Source organism: Colius striatus, chromosome 13 (genome assembly GCF_028858725.1).
Source record: "Colius striatus isolate bColStr4 chromosome 13, bColStr4.1.hap1, whole genome shotgun sequence".
Classification (NCBI taxonomy): Eukaryota; Metazoa; Chordata; class Aves; order Coliiformes; family Coliidae; genus Colius; species Colius striatus.
In genome coordinates, this window is record NC_084771.1 from 10,139,509 (window position 1) to 10,152,913 (window position 13,405).

A 13,405-nucleotide genomic window follows, 5' to 3' on the forward strand; every position below is an offset into this window, starting at 1 on the left:
TTGCCATGGGATGCTTGTAACAATTTGCTGTTTCACAGTTTCAGGTCTGTTAGTTATTTGAATTGTCCTGTCATGTCCCTGTCCTCAGCTATTCCCCATCAGTTATGTACTGTATCCAGTTTTGGGCTCCCCAGCTCAAGAGGGACAAGGAACTGCTGGAGAGAGTCCAGTGCAGGGCCACCAAGATGCTGAGGGGACTGGAGCATCTTCTTTCTGAGGAAAGACTGTGGGACCTGGGGCTGTTTAGTCTGGAGAAGACTGAGGGGAGAGCTCATTGATATTGACAAATATCTCACTGGTGGGTGTCAGCAGGTTGGGGCAGCACTCTTTTCTGTTGTATCCAGTGACAGAACAAGGGGTGATGGAAAAGCTGGAACACAAAGTTCCATTTAAACATAAGGAAAAACTATTTCACTGTGAGAGTGAAGGAGCCCTGGCCCAGGCTGCCCAGGGAGGGTGTGGAGGCGCCTCTGGAGATCTTCAGAACCCCCCTGGACACATTCCTGTGTGACCTGATCTAGGTGGGACCTGCTATGGCAGCGGGGTTGGACTGGATGATCTGTAAAGTTCCCTTCCAACCCCTTCCATTCTATGATTCTATGGTCTAATTTCATCTGCTTGCTTCTGCATGATTTTTTTTTGTTAGAAAGCTCTGCTGTGCAGCTGCTTCATTGCCAGGGAGTTGGGCATCCTGGCTCCAGCTCTCTGCTGTTGCTCACTGAGGACAGTGCCGGAATTGTGTAGGTTCTGATTAGTGCCTCTGCTTTGTTTGCCTTTCTAGGTGAATGGCGTCAACATCAGCAGCGTGACTCATTGCCAAGCTGTCTCCTTCCTGCGCCACCCAGGGCCTGTTCTCCACCTCATGGTCCTGCAGGAGAAGGGGTTTTCCAATAAAAGTGCACAGCAGGATCCCACTTGTGCCCCAAGCCGGGAAGTGATCCACGTTACCTTGATCAAGAGAGAGCGATCCGAACCCTTGGGGATCAAACTCATCAGGAAGACAGATGAGGCAGGGATTTTTATTCTGGATCTGTTAGAGGGAGGTTTGGCAGCCAAAAATGGGAAGCTGAGTCGGAATGACAGAGTCCTGTCAATAAATGGCCAGGATTTGAGGCAAGGAACACCTGAGGCCGCTGCACAGATAATCCAGGTAATTTGTGACATGGGGAGGCTGTCTGGCTAATGACTGCAGCTGTCTGTGCTGATGGCAGGGCTCCTCTTTTGACCCAAGGGCTAACAGAACACACTAGGGCAAACTGCATTCCCTGAAATATGTCTTTGGGAAAGTGACTCCCCTGTGGGTGTGTGGGAAGCACTGCTTCCAAAGGAAGATAAACACCAAGAGTGGGAATCCATCATGAGTCATCTCTGACAAGCCTGAAGCCAGGCAGTTGCTTATGGCACTTGAGTTCAGCTGAGGCAGTTGGATCTCTGTGGTGTGGTGTTTGGAGCCTTCCTTGCAGAATGAATATTCCTAGACACTGTGTAGATGCGTGCAGCAGAGGCCAAGGAGAGATTAGGACAGCCTCTTGTGCTTCAGACACACACTGAGGGTGTGTGTTGAGAGATGTAAAAGGGCTGCAGCACAAAACAGAACCCGTTTAACAGAACCTCTCTCCCCCTTTTACCTGTATTTGGGAAGGGAGTGTAGAAAACAACAAGAGGCACCTCAGGCTTGAAACATTTGAAAATACTAAACCACAGAAGCACAGACTCTTAAGGGTTGGAAGGAAGATCATCCAGTGCAACTCCCCTGCCAGAGCAGCACCACCTAGAGCAGGTCACACAGGAGCTCATCCAGGTGGATCTGAATGTCTCCAGAGAAAGAGACTCCACAGCCCATCTGGGCAGCCCCTTCCAGTGCTCCCTCACCTCAACAGTGAGGAAATGGGTAGAAGACGGGTGGCCTTTCCCTGTGCAGTAGCAGCACTCCTGTTGCAGCATGCCAAAGGTTTTGGTGAGAGGAGTGGGCAAGGAATTGTGGTTAAGGCTTAAGGATTGCTACATGTGCAGCAGATATCGTGTAGATAAGTTTAAATTCTTTACCTCCCTAGGCAATGACCTCCAGTTTCTGTTCTTATCTAAAGATCCTGACACATCTCATCACATACTGTTTATATCCAGGAAAGGATCTGAGGTCAGTAGTGAGGGAGAGCCAGCTCTCTTCCTGGTAATCAGCAGAGGAGTGCAGCAGCCTGGGAGAAGAGAAAGAGCAGAGTTTCAGTACTGAGATCCCTTTTTTTGTTTGGTGTTACATTTGTGACTCCATTCCATGGCCTCTCAGTTTCATTTGCATCCCACGAGTGCTGCTGTATTTCTGTTGTAGTGTGCAAACCAACCTCTCCTGTGTGAGGGACTTTTTCTTGATCCCACAGTAACCAAAGCCTCGGAAGCAGCTTCATCAGGTTTGGAGACTGAATCCCTTTTGGAGTGACATTTGTGTAAGACTGTGACAGCCTTCCAGAGTTATCTGCTCTTGTGAGGGCTAATTACAATTCTTGCTTAAATGTAGCTTAAGTTCTGATTGCAAACCATTTGCAGAAGAGAATACTTCTACCTTTATCTTAAATACCCTTCACAGCTCTCTCTCCATATGCACATGCATACTGTAGGTAGTCTGGTAGTCTCCCCTCCTGGTTGGATGGGAGAGCAAATCCCCACCTTACCACATGAACAATGTGCTTTATGAAGACATGGATGTGTGCCAGCTTGTCTGGAAAGAACTTGCTCTGTCTGAAGCTGCTTTGGAGGCAAGAGGCTTTTACATACTGTTTCAGAAAGCAAATCTCTCCTGGATTAGTTTAAAAAGGAAAAAAGAAACCCCCAAACCCAAACAAACAGCTGCTGTAGACCCAAGGCAGGGAATTCACTGCTGCCAGGGTGCTGTGGCACCAGGGAAACAGGGGCCTGGGGCGAGAGCAGCAAACACACTGTTCTCATCCACTGCCCCGAGCAAGCACGTGCACCTTCCCATGGTGAAGTCCTTCACTTTGTCAAATGATCTGGAGGAACAAACCAAATGAGAAGAGTAATAACAATGGTGAATGCTTTCCCTGTAGCTCTGCCAAGGCCAGACATACAGCTGGTTAAGTGTTTAATTGGCAGCAATCTTAGACAAAAGGTTGTGTCTTCAGGTACTCTGGGAAAGAACAAACCAGGTGGGAGATGTTGAACAAAAGGAGTGGTGCATAAGCTGAGAGGGAAAGAGCTTTAATAAGTTTCTTTACAATAGAACAAAAGCATCCAGTACTTCCATTGTGGTCATCAGCCCTGTGGAGCAGTCAGGGTTCTCACTCTGTTCACCTTGTGTCACAATACAAGGTGCTGATTTGGTTATTCTTACTGAAATGGAGGAATTAATCATCTGCTCCCACTTTCTCATCTTGGCATTTGTGGGAGAGCAAGGCCTGAGCAAACTCTGACCTACTGCTGTTCCAACTAACATCTGTGAATCCTTTTTCCTTGTCACCACAGCGTTCTGTGGCTCTCCACAAAACCCACCTTTTGTAGAAACTGCTGCCAACCTTCTCTCTCTCTCCTCCCAAAAACGAGTCTGCCTCTAATCTCTTGTTCTCTCTCTGCTATTGACACTCTCTTTATTTCTCCTGGCAGAACACTGAGTCAAGAGTGAACTTTGTCATCCTGAGGCAGGCAGGTGTACAGCTGTCAGACCCAGTAGAAGATGGCAGCACATCAAATAACAGCAGCAGCAGCAGCAGCAATGGAGGGAGCCCAGTGCACCATCGGAGACGGGGTGACCAGAATCACTACAGACGAAAATCCAACTACCAGAAGGTGAGTTTGGAAGCAGTGGCACAAGTGCAGACCTGTTATGTTTGCTCTGTGATGGTGCTTTATCATAGAAGACTGATTAGGAGCTCTGTTTCTTCATGAGCTGTTGAAAAGCAGCTGTTTTGTGGCTTGTGGGACTAGAGAATCACGCTTGTCATCTTTTCCCTAAAAGTGTGTCAACGTTTCTTCAAGTGTCTCTGATGTTGATGCAGAGTCTTGCATCTGGGAAAGAATAACTCCTTGTACCAGCACAGGCTGGGGAATGAACTGGCAGAGTGGTGTAGGGGAAAAGGACCTGGGGGTCCTGTTCCAGATCTGAGCTTCTCATCTTAATTGCACTAACTAAACTGCATTTGGTACTGTCATTCCTCTGTAGGATTTACCTCAGGGATATGCAAGTCATGAAAAGACAGTTGCCATAAAGAAGGAACCGAAGGAATCTTTAGGAATAACGATTGGAGGAGGAAGGGATAACAAAAACAAGCTCCCTATATACGTAACGAGCGTGCAGCCCATTGGGTGCCTCTTCAGGGATGGCAGAATCAAGCGAGGTAAGGAGCCTCTCAGACCCTCTGTCCTTCAGGAGCTGGTGGGTTTGTCAGTGCAAGCTGGACTTGGACACTCTCTAGTGAGCTTGGAAACAGGGTTCCACATGAGACAGAAACGGGCTTCATAGCAAAGGTCTGAAATAAGATTATTTAATCAACAGGAGATGTACTTTTGAGCATAAATGGCATTGATTTGACTCACCTGAACTACTACGAAGCTGTCTCAGCACTGAAATCAAACGCAGCTTCCCACTCAGTCATACTGAAAGCCTTGGAAGTCCTCTCCCTGAACTCCTCAGAGCCATCTCTGGACATCAAGGAGCAAGGGTTCAGCTGGGCTCCCCTCTGGATCACGTGGCTCGGATTGCCCAGGTATGGTTGGTCAGTGACTGTACAGAGCTCTGGTCAAACACAGAGCTGATATTCACTCAATCATTAGAAATTAATTGCCTTGATGGTGGACTTGGAAGCATAACTGGCATTTCCATTTAGCTCTAAGGCCTTATTTGTCAATGAGATCATGGTATAATGAATGTGTAAGAACCTTCCACTGCTTTTTTATAGTGTGGCCCCTCGTTGCTCCACTTATGTTGGAAAGTAATGCCATGTCACAAGTTCCTGAAAAGCTCTTTTTTTCTGAGAGAACTGACACAGAAGATGAGAAGTACAGATTCTGAAATTCGAGGCAGAGTCCTGAGTTGACAATCAGTTTGAGTTGAATAATTTTGAGTTGACGTATAGTCAATGTAGATATGATCCCTTGATATATCATCAGTTAATATCAGCTGCAATCCCTCTGTGGCTCTTTCTGGATCACGTAACAGAATCCAGCAGATACCTGTGCTGGCTTACAGATTCTAACCTGATCATCCCAGCTAAGGGCAGACATTCTTTCTGTCTGATTATTCTTGGCTGTTGTGATTGTGTCATCTCTTAGCACACAAAGATTCTGAATGGCTGAGTTTTCCTGCTGCAAAGCTTTGGACCACAGACTTAGCACAGCTTTTAGCATCAACGTGTGAAATCCCAGATGACAGGATTGGGGCTCTAAAAGCTTGTTTCAGTCTCCTTCCTGGAGAGCTGAGCCTCTGGTTTGCTCACTTTCGCAGTTTCATCTAAACACATTTGGCTGTGAAAGGCACTGTTGGCATTCCAGCTGACTGGGAAATGCACATGGAACAGTAAAGCCAAACCCTTCTGTGGGAAGCCCAAATTATTTATAGCCTCTTTCTTGAGGCACCTGAACGAAGAAATCTTACCAAAGCCTTTGTTACCTTACCCTTGTGTTACTTACCAGCCTGTAAATATTAAACACAACAGCCCAAGGAAGGCAGCTTTTCTGTCTCCAGCTCAGCTTGTGGTTGGCACCATCATCACTTTCCTCTGTTCTGTGCAGGCTGAGGCTGAACTAGCCCTGAGCTGCACCTGGGTAGCCCAGACCTGAGCACAAACCCTCAGATGCTGGCTGCTGTTTGCACCTGCAGTGAGGTATAGCAAGGAAAAACCTGGCCATACTTTCTCCCTTCTTCCTTTTCCAATCATTTCAAGAGCCCGGTGTCATTACCTCCTACTTGAGCCATTGCTCAAAGTTCTTTTGCTTCTGGATTTAATGTTGTCCGCCTTCATTTCACTGTTTCTGTACCTTGGTGCTGAAGCAAGGAGCAATGCTTTCAGATGCTCTTTCTGCTTTTCCATCTCCTTTCTTTCTCCAGCCAGATTTCAGGCATCTGAATTTGCCTGCCCTTCTCCCATGGGTGTGAGGGTGGTCAGGAGGCACAAAGCAAGGTTGTTTCATCTTGGGATCTGACCAAAAGAAAGTCCTTCTTGTTTCCAGTAACACAAATGGCTGCAATTCTTGAGAAGCACTCTGTGTTCCCAAGGCTCCCTTCACACACTGACCATGGCCACTGATGTTACCAACAACCCCCTAAGAGGGACAGTGTGGTCATGCCTTTCCATCTAACCTCAGGCAACTGGTATTGGCTGTACTGACCTGGGTGGCTGGTCTCTTTCTTGGATTTGTCTGGTGCTACAACTTGAGGCACCTCCACTGCCCTTGTGAACTTCCTTTCTCCATTCTCTCCTTTGTTATGGATGGTGGCAGTGAATGATCCACGTTAATATCTTACTGCTGCTGTTTATCACCATCACTGTATATGACAGAGAAGACAGCACAGGGACCTTGCCTGATTTCTTCATAGGGTCACCTGTGCTCCTGAGAGCAGAAAATACCAGCTCCAAGTGCTGCTTTGGAGGGAGTGTGACCCCCCACTTGTTGCTGAATCCTAAAGATTATCTTTCTCTTTCTAAAAGCTTTGACTCTTGAGAGCTGAACTCTGCACAGTGTGTCTTAAGGCTAAATCCTCAGGGGGTGGCAAAGCAGTTTTGCTCCTGCCTTCTTCCCTGAGGCCTCTCTGCAGCCAGTCTCTGTGGAGCCCGAGCCCTGCAGCAATGCTTCTGTGCTCCCTTGCAGCAGCCCCACTGCAGCAGCACTGCACAGGCTCCCAGAGGGATGCAGAACTGCAGACTCAGCAGGGTGTTTGGCACAATGAAACTCACCCCTCCACTGTCTGGAAATTCACAATTCTTTTTCCCACAGTCGTTTTCCACTATAATAAATTAATATTTGCAAACCCCCTTTTGGTATGGAAAAGTGATTGCTAGCAAACAGCCCCTTGCAGCTCTTGGACAATGTGTCTAATGCTTGTATTTGGTTTGTATTTGATATGATTTAATATTAAATGTGATTGCGTTTGTTCTCAGCTCATGTAGACCTTGCCCCTCTAGCTCTCTGGGCTGTTTATTTGCACAAGCTGTCCTGTCCATTGCTCATAGCTGTGTTTTCACACTCGTGTGACAGAGCAAACAGCAGAAGCAAAACCAGGGAGGCACCGGGGCTTCCAAGGTTGATGTAAATTACAGTCTGCAAGTAGGTAATTGGCTCCTGCTCCTAGCAGAAGGCTTTTGAAATCTGAAACTCATCAGCAAAATGCTCAAGCGAAGCCCTTGGGGCAAAAACGTTTGTTAGGAAAAGTTTAGCTGCTGGAATGCCTCAGTGGGGTGATGAGGGGGAGTTTCACAGAGCCCGAGTGCCAGGGTGGAACCTGCCTGGGAGCCAGAGCAGGCGAGGTGCTGCCGGGGCTCCTGCTGCACCTCTGCCAACACCTCCCCACGTGTCTGTGCCACAAACTCAGGGAGCAAGTGCTGTTGGCACTTCCATAGCACGTTCTCCAAGGCAGCCCCAGCTGTGCAAGTACCCCAGGCGCTCAGAAACAGCATCCTGTGATCTCTCTCTGAGGAGTGCAGTGTCTTAACTGTCCACAGCAATCCTGGGTGTAGGCATTCCCCCTTGGCATTCCCACTTGGGAGGCAGAAGGAAGGCTGCCAGCCCTCCTGTGTTTGCTTTCCAGCTGCTGAATGTCTGCATTGTACCAGCTGTACCAAAAAAGCTCCCTTCTCATTAATTGCCTGGGTGTAACTGCTGCTCACCATTAACTTGTTTTTGTCACTAGCACTGTATGTGTTCATTAGTTGGATTCCTGAGGTTATTAATGAATCTTTCAAGTCCCAAACTCTAGAGAACGGTGTAATCTTCTGTTAACTCTTGGACCAGCACTGACACGACTCAGGAGAGATTTTGTAATGGACTGGCACCTCCAGATTTGAGAATTATCCCTGTAACATGCCCTGCAAAGGGGTTGCCTCAAATCCTGCAAAATGAGGCTCTTACACAGCTGTGTTTTCCAGAAGGGGAAACACACATTTCTGCTCAGGCAGTTCTGCTTCAAACACACTCCAAGGCTTCCTCTGGTTTTGACTGTTCCTGTCTTCACAGCTACCTTCATTTCTGCCAAGACATTGTCCTGACTAAAGGTAACCTGGAGAGCTGGGGCTTCAGCATTGTTGGAGGCTTTGAGGAAAGCAAAGGAAACCAGCCCTTCTTCATCAAAACCATCGTGCCTGGGACCCCTGCCTACAGAGACAGGAAGCTAAAGTAGGTGTGAGCTGCCCCAGGGGTGTGAATGGAGCTGTGGGCACTGGGAGTTCTCTGGGGGGGGGGTCTCACCCTTTTAAACCACCTGAGCTACAAGTTAAAGAGCTACAAGTTAATGACTTCTAATTCAGAGATGCTCATTGGTGCAGTTACCAGAGTTGTAACAAACCAAGTCCCATGTGAATGAGCATTTTGCTTTCTCTATGAAGGTGCAGCTAAATGGAATTAACAGATTTGAAAAGGCTGTAAAGGTTTTAATTGGGTAATTAGGTAAAAGTAGAAAGGGGATTTTTGGATCTTGGAGGTTCCAGAGTATGAAATCTCCTGGATTAGGGAAAGTATCCCAGTGGAAACAACAGAAACCCTCCTGTGCTGGAAACTTCACTGGAGCTTTGCTTTCAAGTTACCACATGGACTGTGGAGGAGTGAGGAGTGGAGCCTGAGGACCCCACAGCCATCTTACAGTGCTGTCTCCTCAGCAACATGCAGCAGGCTGCAAGTGCACTGCTGTAGCAAATGGAAGCAAGGCTGCTGTCTTGGAGGAGACACAGTTGTGGTGTAAGAGGCTGGGCTTTGCTCCCCTGAAAAGGGTGTGAGGAGTGGGGCAGGTGGGATCTTGAGTGCTGGGACAGCACTGCCCCTAAGACCCAGGAAGGTGTCTGGCTGGCTCCAGCACTTCACACCATCCCAGCTGGACAGCACAGCCACACAGAACAGAGCTGGGTGTGCCACAGGACTCTCAGACCACTCCTGCAGTGACTACAGGGTGCCAACAGCCTCCAGCCTGGTGAGCGCTTCCCCTCTGAGTGCGACTCCAGTAGCTGCAGGAGGGACACTGGGGATGAGTGTGTTTAGCAGCACAAATGTTTTCCAAATCACTTCCCTCTGCTGCCTGGCCAGCTGCTCACCCTCCCACTGACCTGCACTGCTGCCTTCAGGCACCAGCAGCGACCTTTTCCCTTGTCCTCTGTCCCAGAAGTGAAACAGCTGCTTCAACGAGGAGCTGCTGAGCTCTGCTCAGAGTGGGCCCAAGGGCCTGGCCAGTTGGTACCTCAGTCCTGACCAGCATCTCTTCTGTCTTCTCTTAGGTGTGGAGATGAAATCGTGGCAGTGAATGGAGTGCCAGCAATAGGGATGAGCAACTCAGAACTCATCCCAATGCTGAAGGAGCAGAGGAACAAAGTCACACTGACAGTGGTGTCGTGGCCAGGCAGCCTCGTGTGAGACAGCTCCCACCAGCCCCACAGCACTTCCAGGTATGGGGTGACCATCCCCCAGAGCCCAGCACGTGCAGATGAACTGGGGTGAGGCTGAGCTCCTGCTACACCCTGCATTGCCAGGGGAGACTTGGAGCTTCCTTCTTGCAGAAAACATTTCTTCCCTGTGCTGAGGTTCATGGAGGGATCTGGTTGGTGGATTCAAAGTAACAGTTAATCCCAGCGGTTGTTGTAGCTTCCTGGGCTCATTAAAGCTCTCTAGGATTGGTGGTGCAGAGAAAGCTCTTTCCACTGCTTCTGTACAACTTGCCCCCTTTGAGGTGCTCTCCTCCATCCTACAGCTCTGCTTCCCACTTACTGACTGGCACAGGTGAACCCAGGCCTGGCTGTCCCATCTCCCCTGCTCATTCATACAGTGCTGCTGCTCCCACTGCCCTTCTTGGACATTGACTTATTTCATAGGTGCTTGTAAAAGCCACGAGTGAAACTCTAAGGATGAGGACCCAATGAAGCAGTTCTTACAGCTCCAGTCTTGGGTAATTTTAGGCTACTGGAACATAATGAATGTGTTTCTCCACTTAAAAAGGGATGGTTAAGTCCCATAGGTGATGGCAGGAAAGCTGCTGGGCAGCAGGGGAGAGCTGTGCTCACCTGGGGAAGGTCCCATCCTCATTTAGGATCCTGCCCACTGTGCCAGTCTGTCATGAAGGGGCGACTTCAACTGCTTAAAGCACAAGTGGCGTCACTGACAGATGAGGTTGGAAACCCAAAGTTGGATGGTGAGGTTCACTTCCTGCACAAAGGACCCAGCACTGATTCAAAAGACCCCAGACAAAGTCACTGGAATACAAAGGGACACATGATGTCAGTCGCTTCCCACAGATCTGCCCCTGGTGAAAGGGCTCCTGGCTTTCAGGAGCCACCTCCAGAGGTGACCCAGCCCCAGGGCAGGAGCTGTGTGGCAGTGGGGGCTCAGGGGGCCTGTCATATTCATGGTGTAAAGCAGCTGGCTGGCAGTCAGATGCTGTGTGATGGAAGGTTTGCAGCAGCCTTGTGCCTGCAGCTTTGCTCCTTGAGAAACAGGTCATTGCCCCCTGTGTGAGCATGGGATGGGTGTTCCAGGCTCTCAGGCACTGCTGCTCATCAGGTCACTGCTCTCTTCTGGGGTTTCTGAGAACAGAGTGGAACCACAGTCCTCTTGGCCTGGCTATGGCTTAAGCCTTTACCTCCTTTGGAGCCTGAACCAAACTCCTGCTCGTTTGGTTAAGGAGCTGAGTTCATCTGTGCCACTAACCAGACATAAGGCATTTGTTTAGTGTCCATCCCTGACCTCAGCTGGGTTTCCCTGCTTTTGTGACTTGATAAAATGAGCTTTTCCCGCAGAAGGGAGATGATGAAGTAAACAGTTTGTTGTAAGAAACTGTCCCACTTGTATCAGTTTCCCAGTGCTCAGAGGCAGGAGGAGGAGGGACCCGAGAGCACTTCTCCTGTCAGGCACGTGAGAGGAGCTCCCACAGTTCTGGCCACGTCCCTCCTGCAGCTGGAGCCAAATCCCTGCCTGGGGCTGAGCTCAAGGGTTGGTGGCTGAACCAGCTCTAGGAACCAGCTGCCTCCAGGCCAGGCTACCCTGGGTAGGTAAAAGAAAAGAGCTAAAGCCAAGACAGGTTGTTCTGACCTGTGACACTGCTGAGTTCCCACCTGCCACACCCCATGAAGGAGTTCCCTCCTCTTTTAGAAGGTTGCTCATCAGCAGGAGAAATGATGGATCATTCTCCAACCAGCCTGCAGGGAGAGATCTTTCCCCTTCTGCCCTTTCCAAGTACCTTTTATGGGGCCACCTCCAAAGATAAGAATCAAAGGAGTTTCCCCTGTCAGACTGCTGAGTGGTCAACTTCTTATTGCAGTAAGTGCCTGTCAGTGTCTCCAGCAGCATTTTCTTAGGGCTGGCTGCTTTGGCATTAGCTGTTCCTGCAGAGCACAACTGCCCCTGCATGGAGGGACTTCACTCCTTTAGCTGAGGGCAGAAGAGCTCAGGAGCCTCAGTTCTGTCAGGAGCCTCCCTTTGTTTGGCTCACAAACAGTGCTGTGGACTTTGGCCAGCTGGGCTCTGGGAGCTTCTGTTTCCTGTTATACTCGTCAGGAAGGTGCCTTGCAGAAAAGTAGCCACTGAAACAAAGGAGCAGAAAAACCTGAAGCAGTTTCTGTCTCCTCTTTCCAGTCAATGTGCAGAGTCTGGGCTTGGTACAAACAGTAACTATTTCTGCAGGGAGAGGGCAACTCCTGCTGTGTGTTCCCCAGTGTCACTTGTGTAAAGCTCAGCAGGACAAAGCCCGGCAGGTGCTGTAAGGGAAGGGGCTGCTGCAGAAGGCAGCACCATTTCATTCTTACTCCATCTCAAGGTGCCTTCAACTCCACCACACTGTCCTACCACTTGAAATGTTGTTTCATGATCAGCTTGTTCATAGATGTTGAATGTTTTAATGCCTCATAAATTATTGTAATATCACTGAAAAAAAAAGTATCAGAGGTGGTTTTTTAACCTTTTCTCTCCAGTATCAGCTCCTGCCCCTGGAACAGGTCACCTCAGCAACAGACATTTGCCAAGAAACTGACCTTGGGAGGCAGGAAATAGTGGAATTGTCTTCTGCAAAAGTAAATCCCCCCCTTCCTTTCCCATCCCAGCCCACGAGGGAAGGGGCCTGGGGAGCTCAGAAGTGCCTGAACTCCAAAGCTCACTCAGGGAATAAATAAAGATGGATTTTAGGAGGCTGACCTCATTCCTGGGGCCTCCTGCCCTTGGCATCACCCAGTCCCAGGCCTGGCCTCCTGCCTGGGAAGGATGGAGCCCCCACTCCCCAGGCTCAGGCACCGACTGTGCCCGCTGCAGTAGTCACCTGCTGCCAGCAAGGAGTAGTTCCAAAGCCTTCAGCCCTTCTCCATCTTCAGACTTCTCCAATACATTCAAGGCAAAAGTTTCACCACTGTTGCATTCATGTAAACTCATTTCAAGCTGTTTCCCCTAAATTCACAGCTGCATCAGCCTACTGCTGTCAGTAAAAACATCTCCCAGCTGCCCCAGGCAGGGGCAGCAGCCTGGATGTCATCACCATGAACTGGGCTTGGTTAGAGGTGCAGCAGCTCTCTCACCTCCACAGAGCCAGAACCTGGATGTGGAATGGTTCTGTCCAGCCCTGGAGAGACACCAGAGCCCCTGGGCCTGCAGAAATGGATGGAATAGACCTGACTCGGGGCCAAACCCAGGGCTTACCTCTGCTGCCAGCACCTTCCCTGCCTGCAGCCAGGCAGCCACCAGCTCACACAGCTCTGGGGGCCTTTCCCTTGGCACCAGCTGCCTCTGTGCTTGCAGAGGCCATGTGCTGGAAAAAAAATCAGCAGATATGATGATGAGAGAAGCTGGGCTCTTTGCAGAGACACAGGCACGGACACTTGGCCCCTCTCCCATCTGGCACGGGGAAGGGAGCACGTTGGCCATTGTGCCACAGCCAAGCACAGTGCCAGGGGGCACGGACCAGCCCCTCCTGCCTCTAGTTCCCATCCCCCCCTCCTCATTTAAAGCATTTAAAAACTGACATTAAAGACAAAACACAAACACCCCCCCCCCCCCTTTCTCCTTCTCCCCACTGGTTTCACAGTTCCTGACTCCCCAGCTGCACTATCAGAGCACACAAACTGTCAGCACAGTGCTCCACTGGCTCAAGCCTCCAGGGCTGTGAGCTTCACCTGGCACTCAGGCTGGCAGCATCAGAACACAAAAACCCCATAATACTGCAGAACAGTATTATTTTAGGGCAAAGATTTAAGATAGTTTTAAATATCAAGTCAAAGAAGCAGAA

At 49.5% G+C, this 13,405-nt stretch overlaps 1 protein-coding gene across 2 annotated transcripts in view; it reads left to right on the plus strand.

Moving 5' to 3' along the window:
* LOC104563116 (ligand of Numb protein X 2-like) overlaps positions 1-13,070 on the plus strand; it is a 31,551-nt gene extending 18,481 nt beyond the window's left edge. For both annotated transcript variants that reach the window (XM_062006646.1, XM_062006647.1), the window contains exons 5-10: positions 782-1,150; positions 3,613-3,795; positions 4,169-4,343; positions 4,502-4,712; positions 8,176-8,334; positions 9,423-13,070. In XM_062006646.1, coding sequence (XP_061862630.1) covers positions 782-1,150; positions 3,613-3,795; positions 4,169-4,343; positions 4,502-4,712; positions 8,176-8,334; positions 9,423-9,558 — 1,233 coding nt within the window. In that variant the 3' untranslated portion in view covers positions 9,559-13,070. The remainder of the gene's footprint in view (positions 1-781; positions 1,151-3,612; positions 3,796-4,168; positions 4,344-4,501; positions 4,713-8,175; positions 8,335-9,422) is intronic.
* The last annotated feature ends 335 nt before the right edge of the window (positions 13,071-13,405 follow it).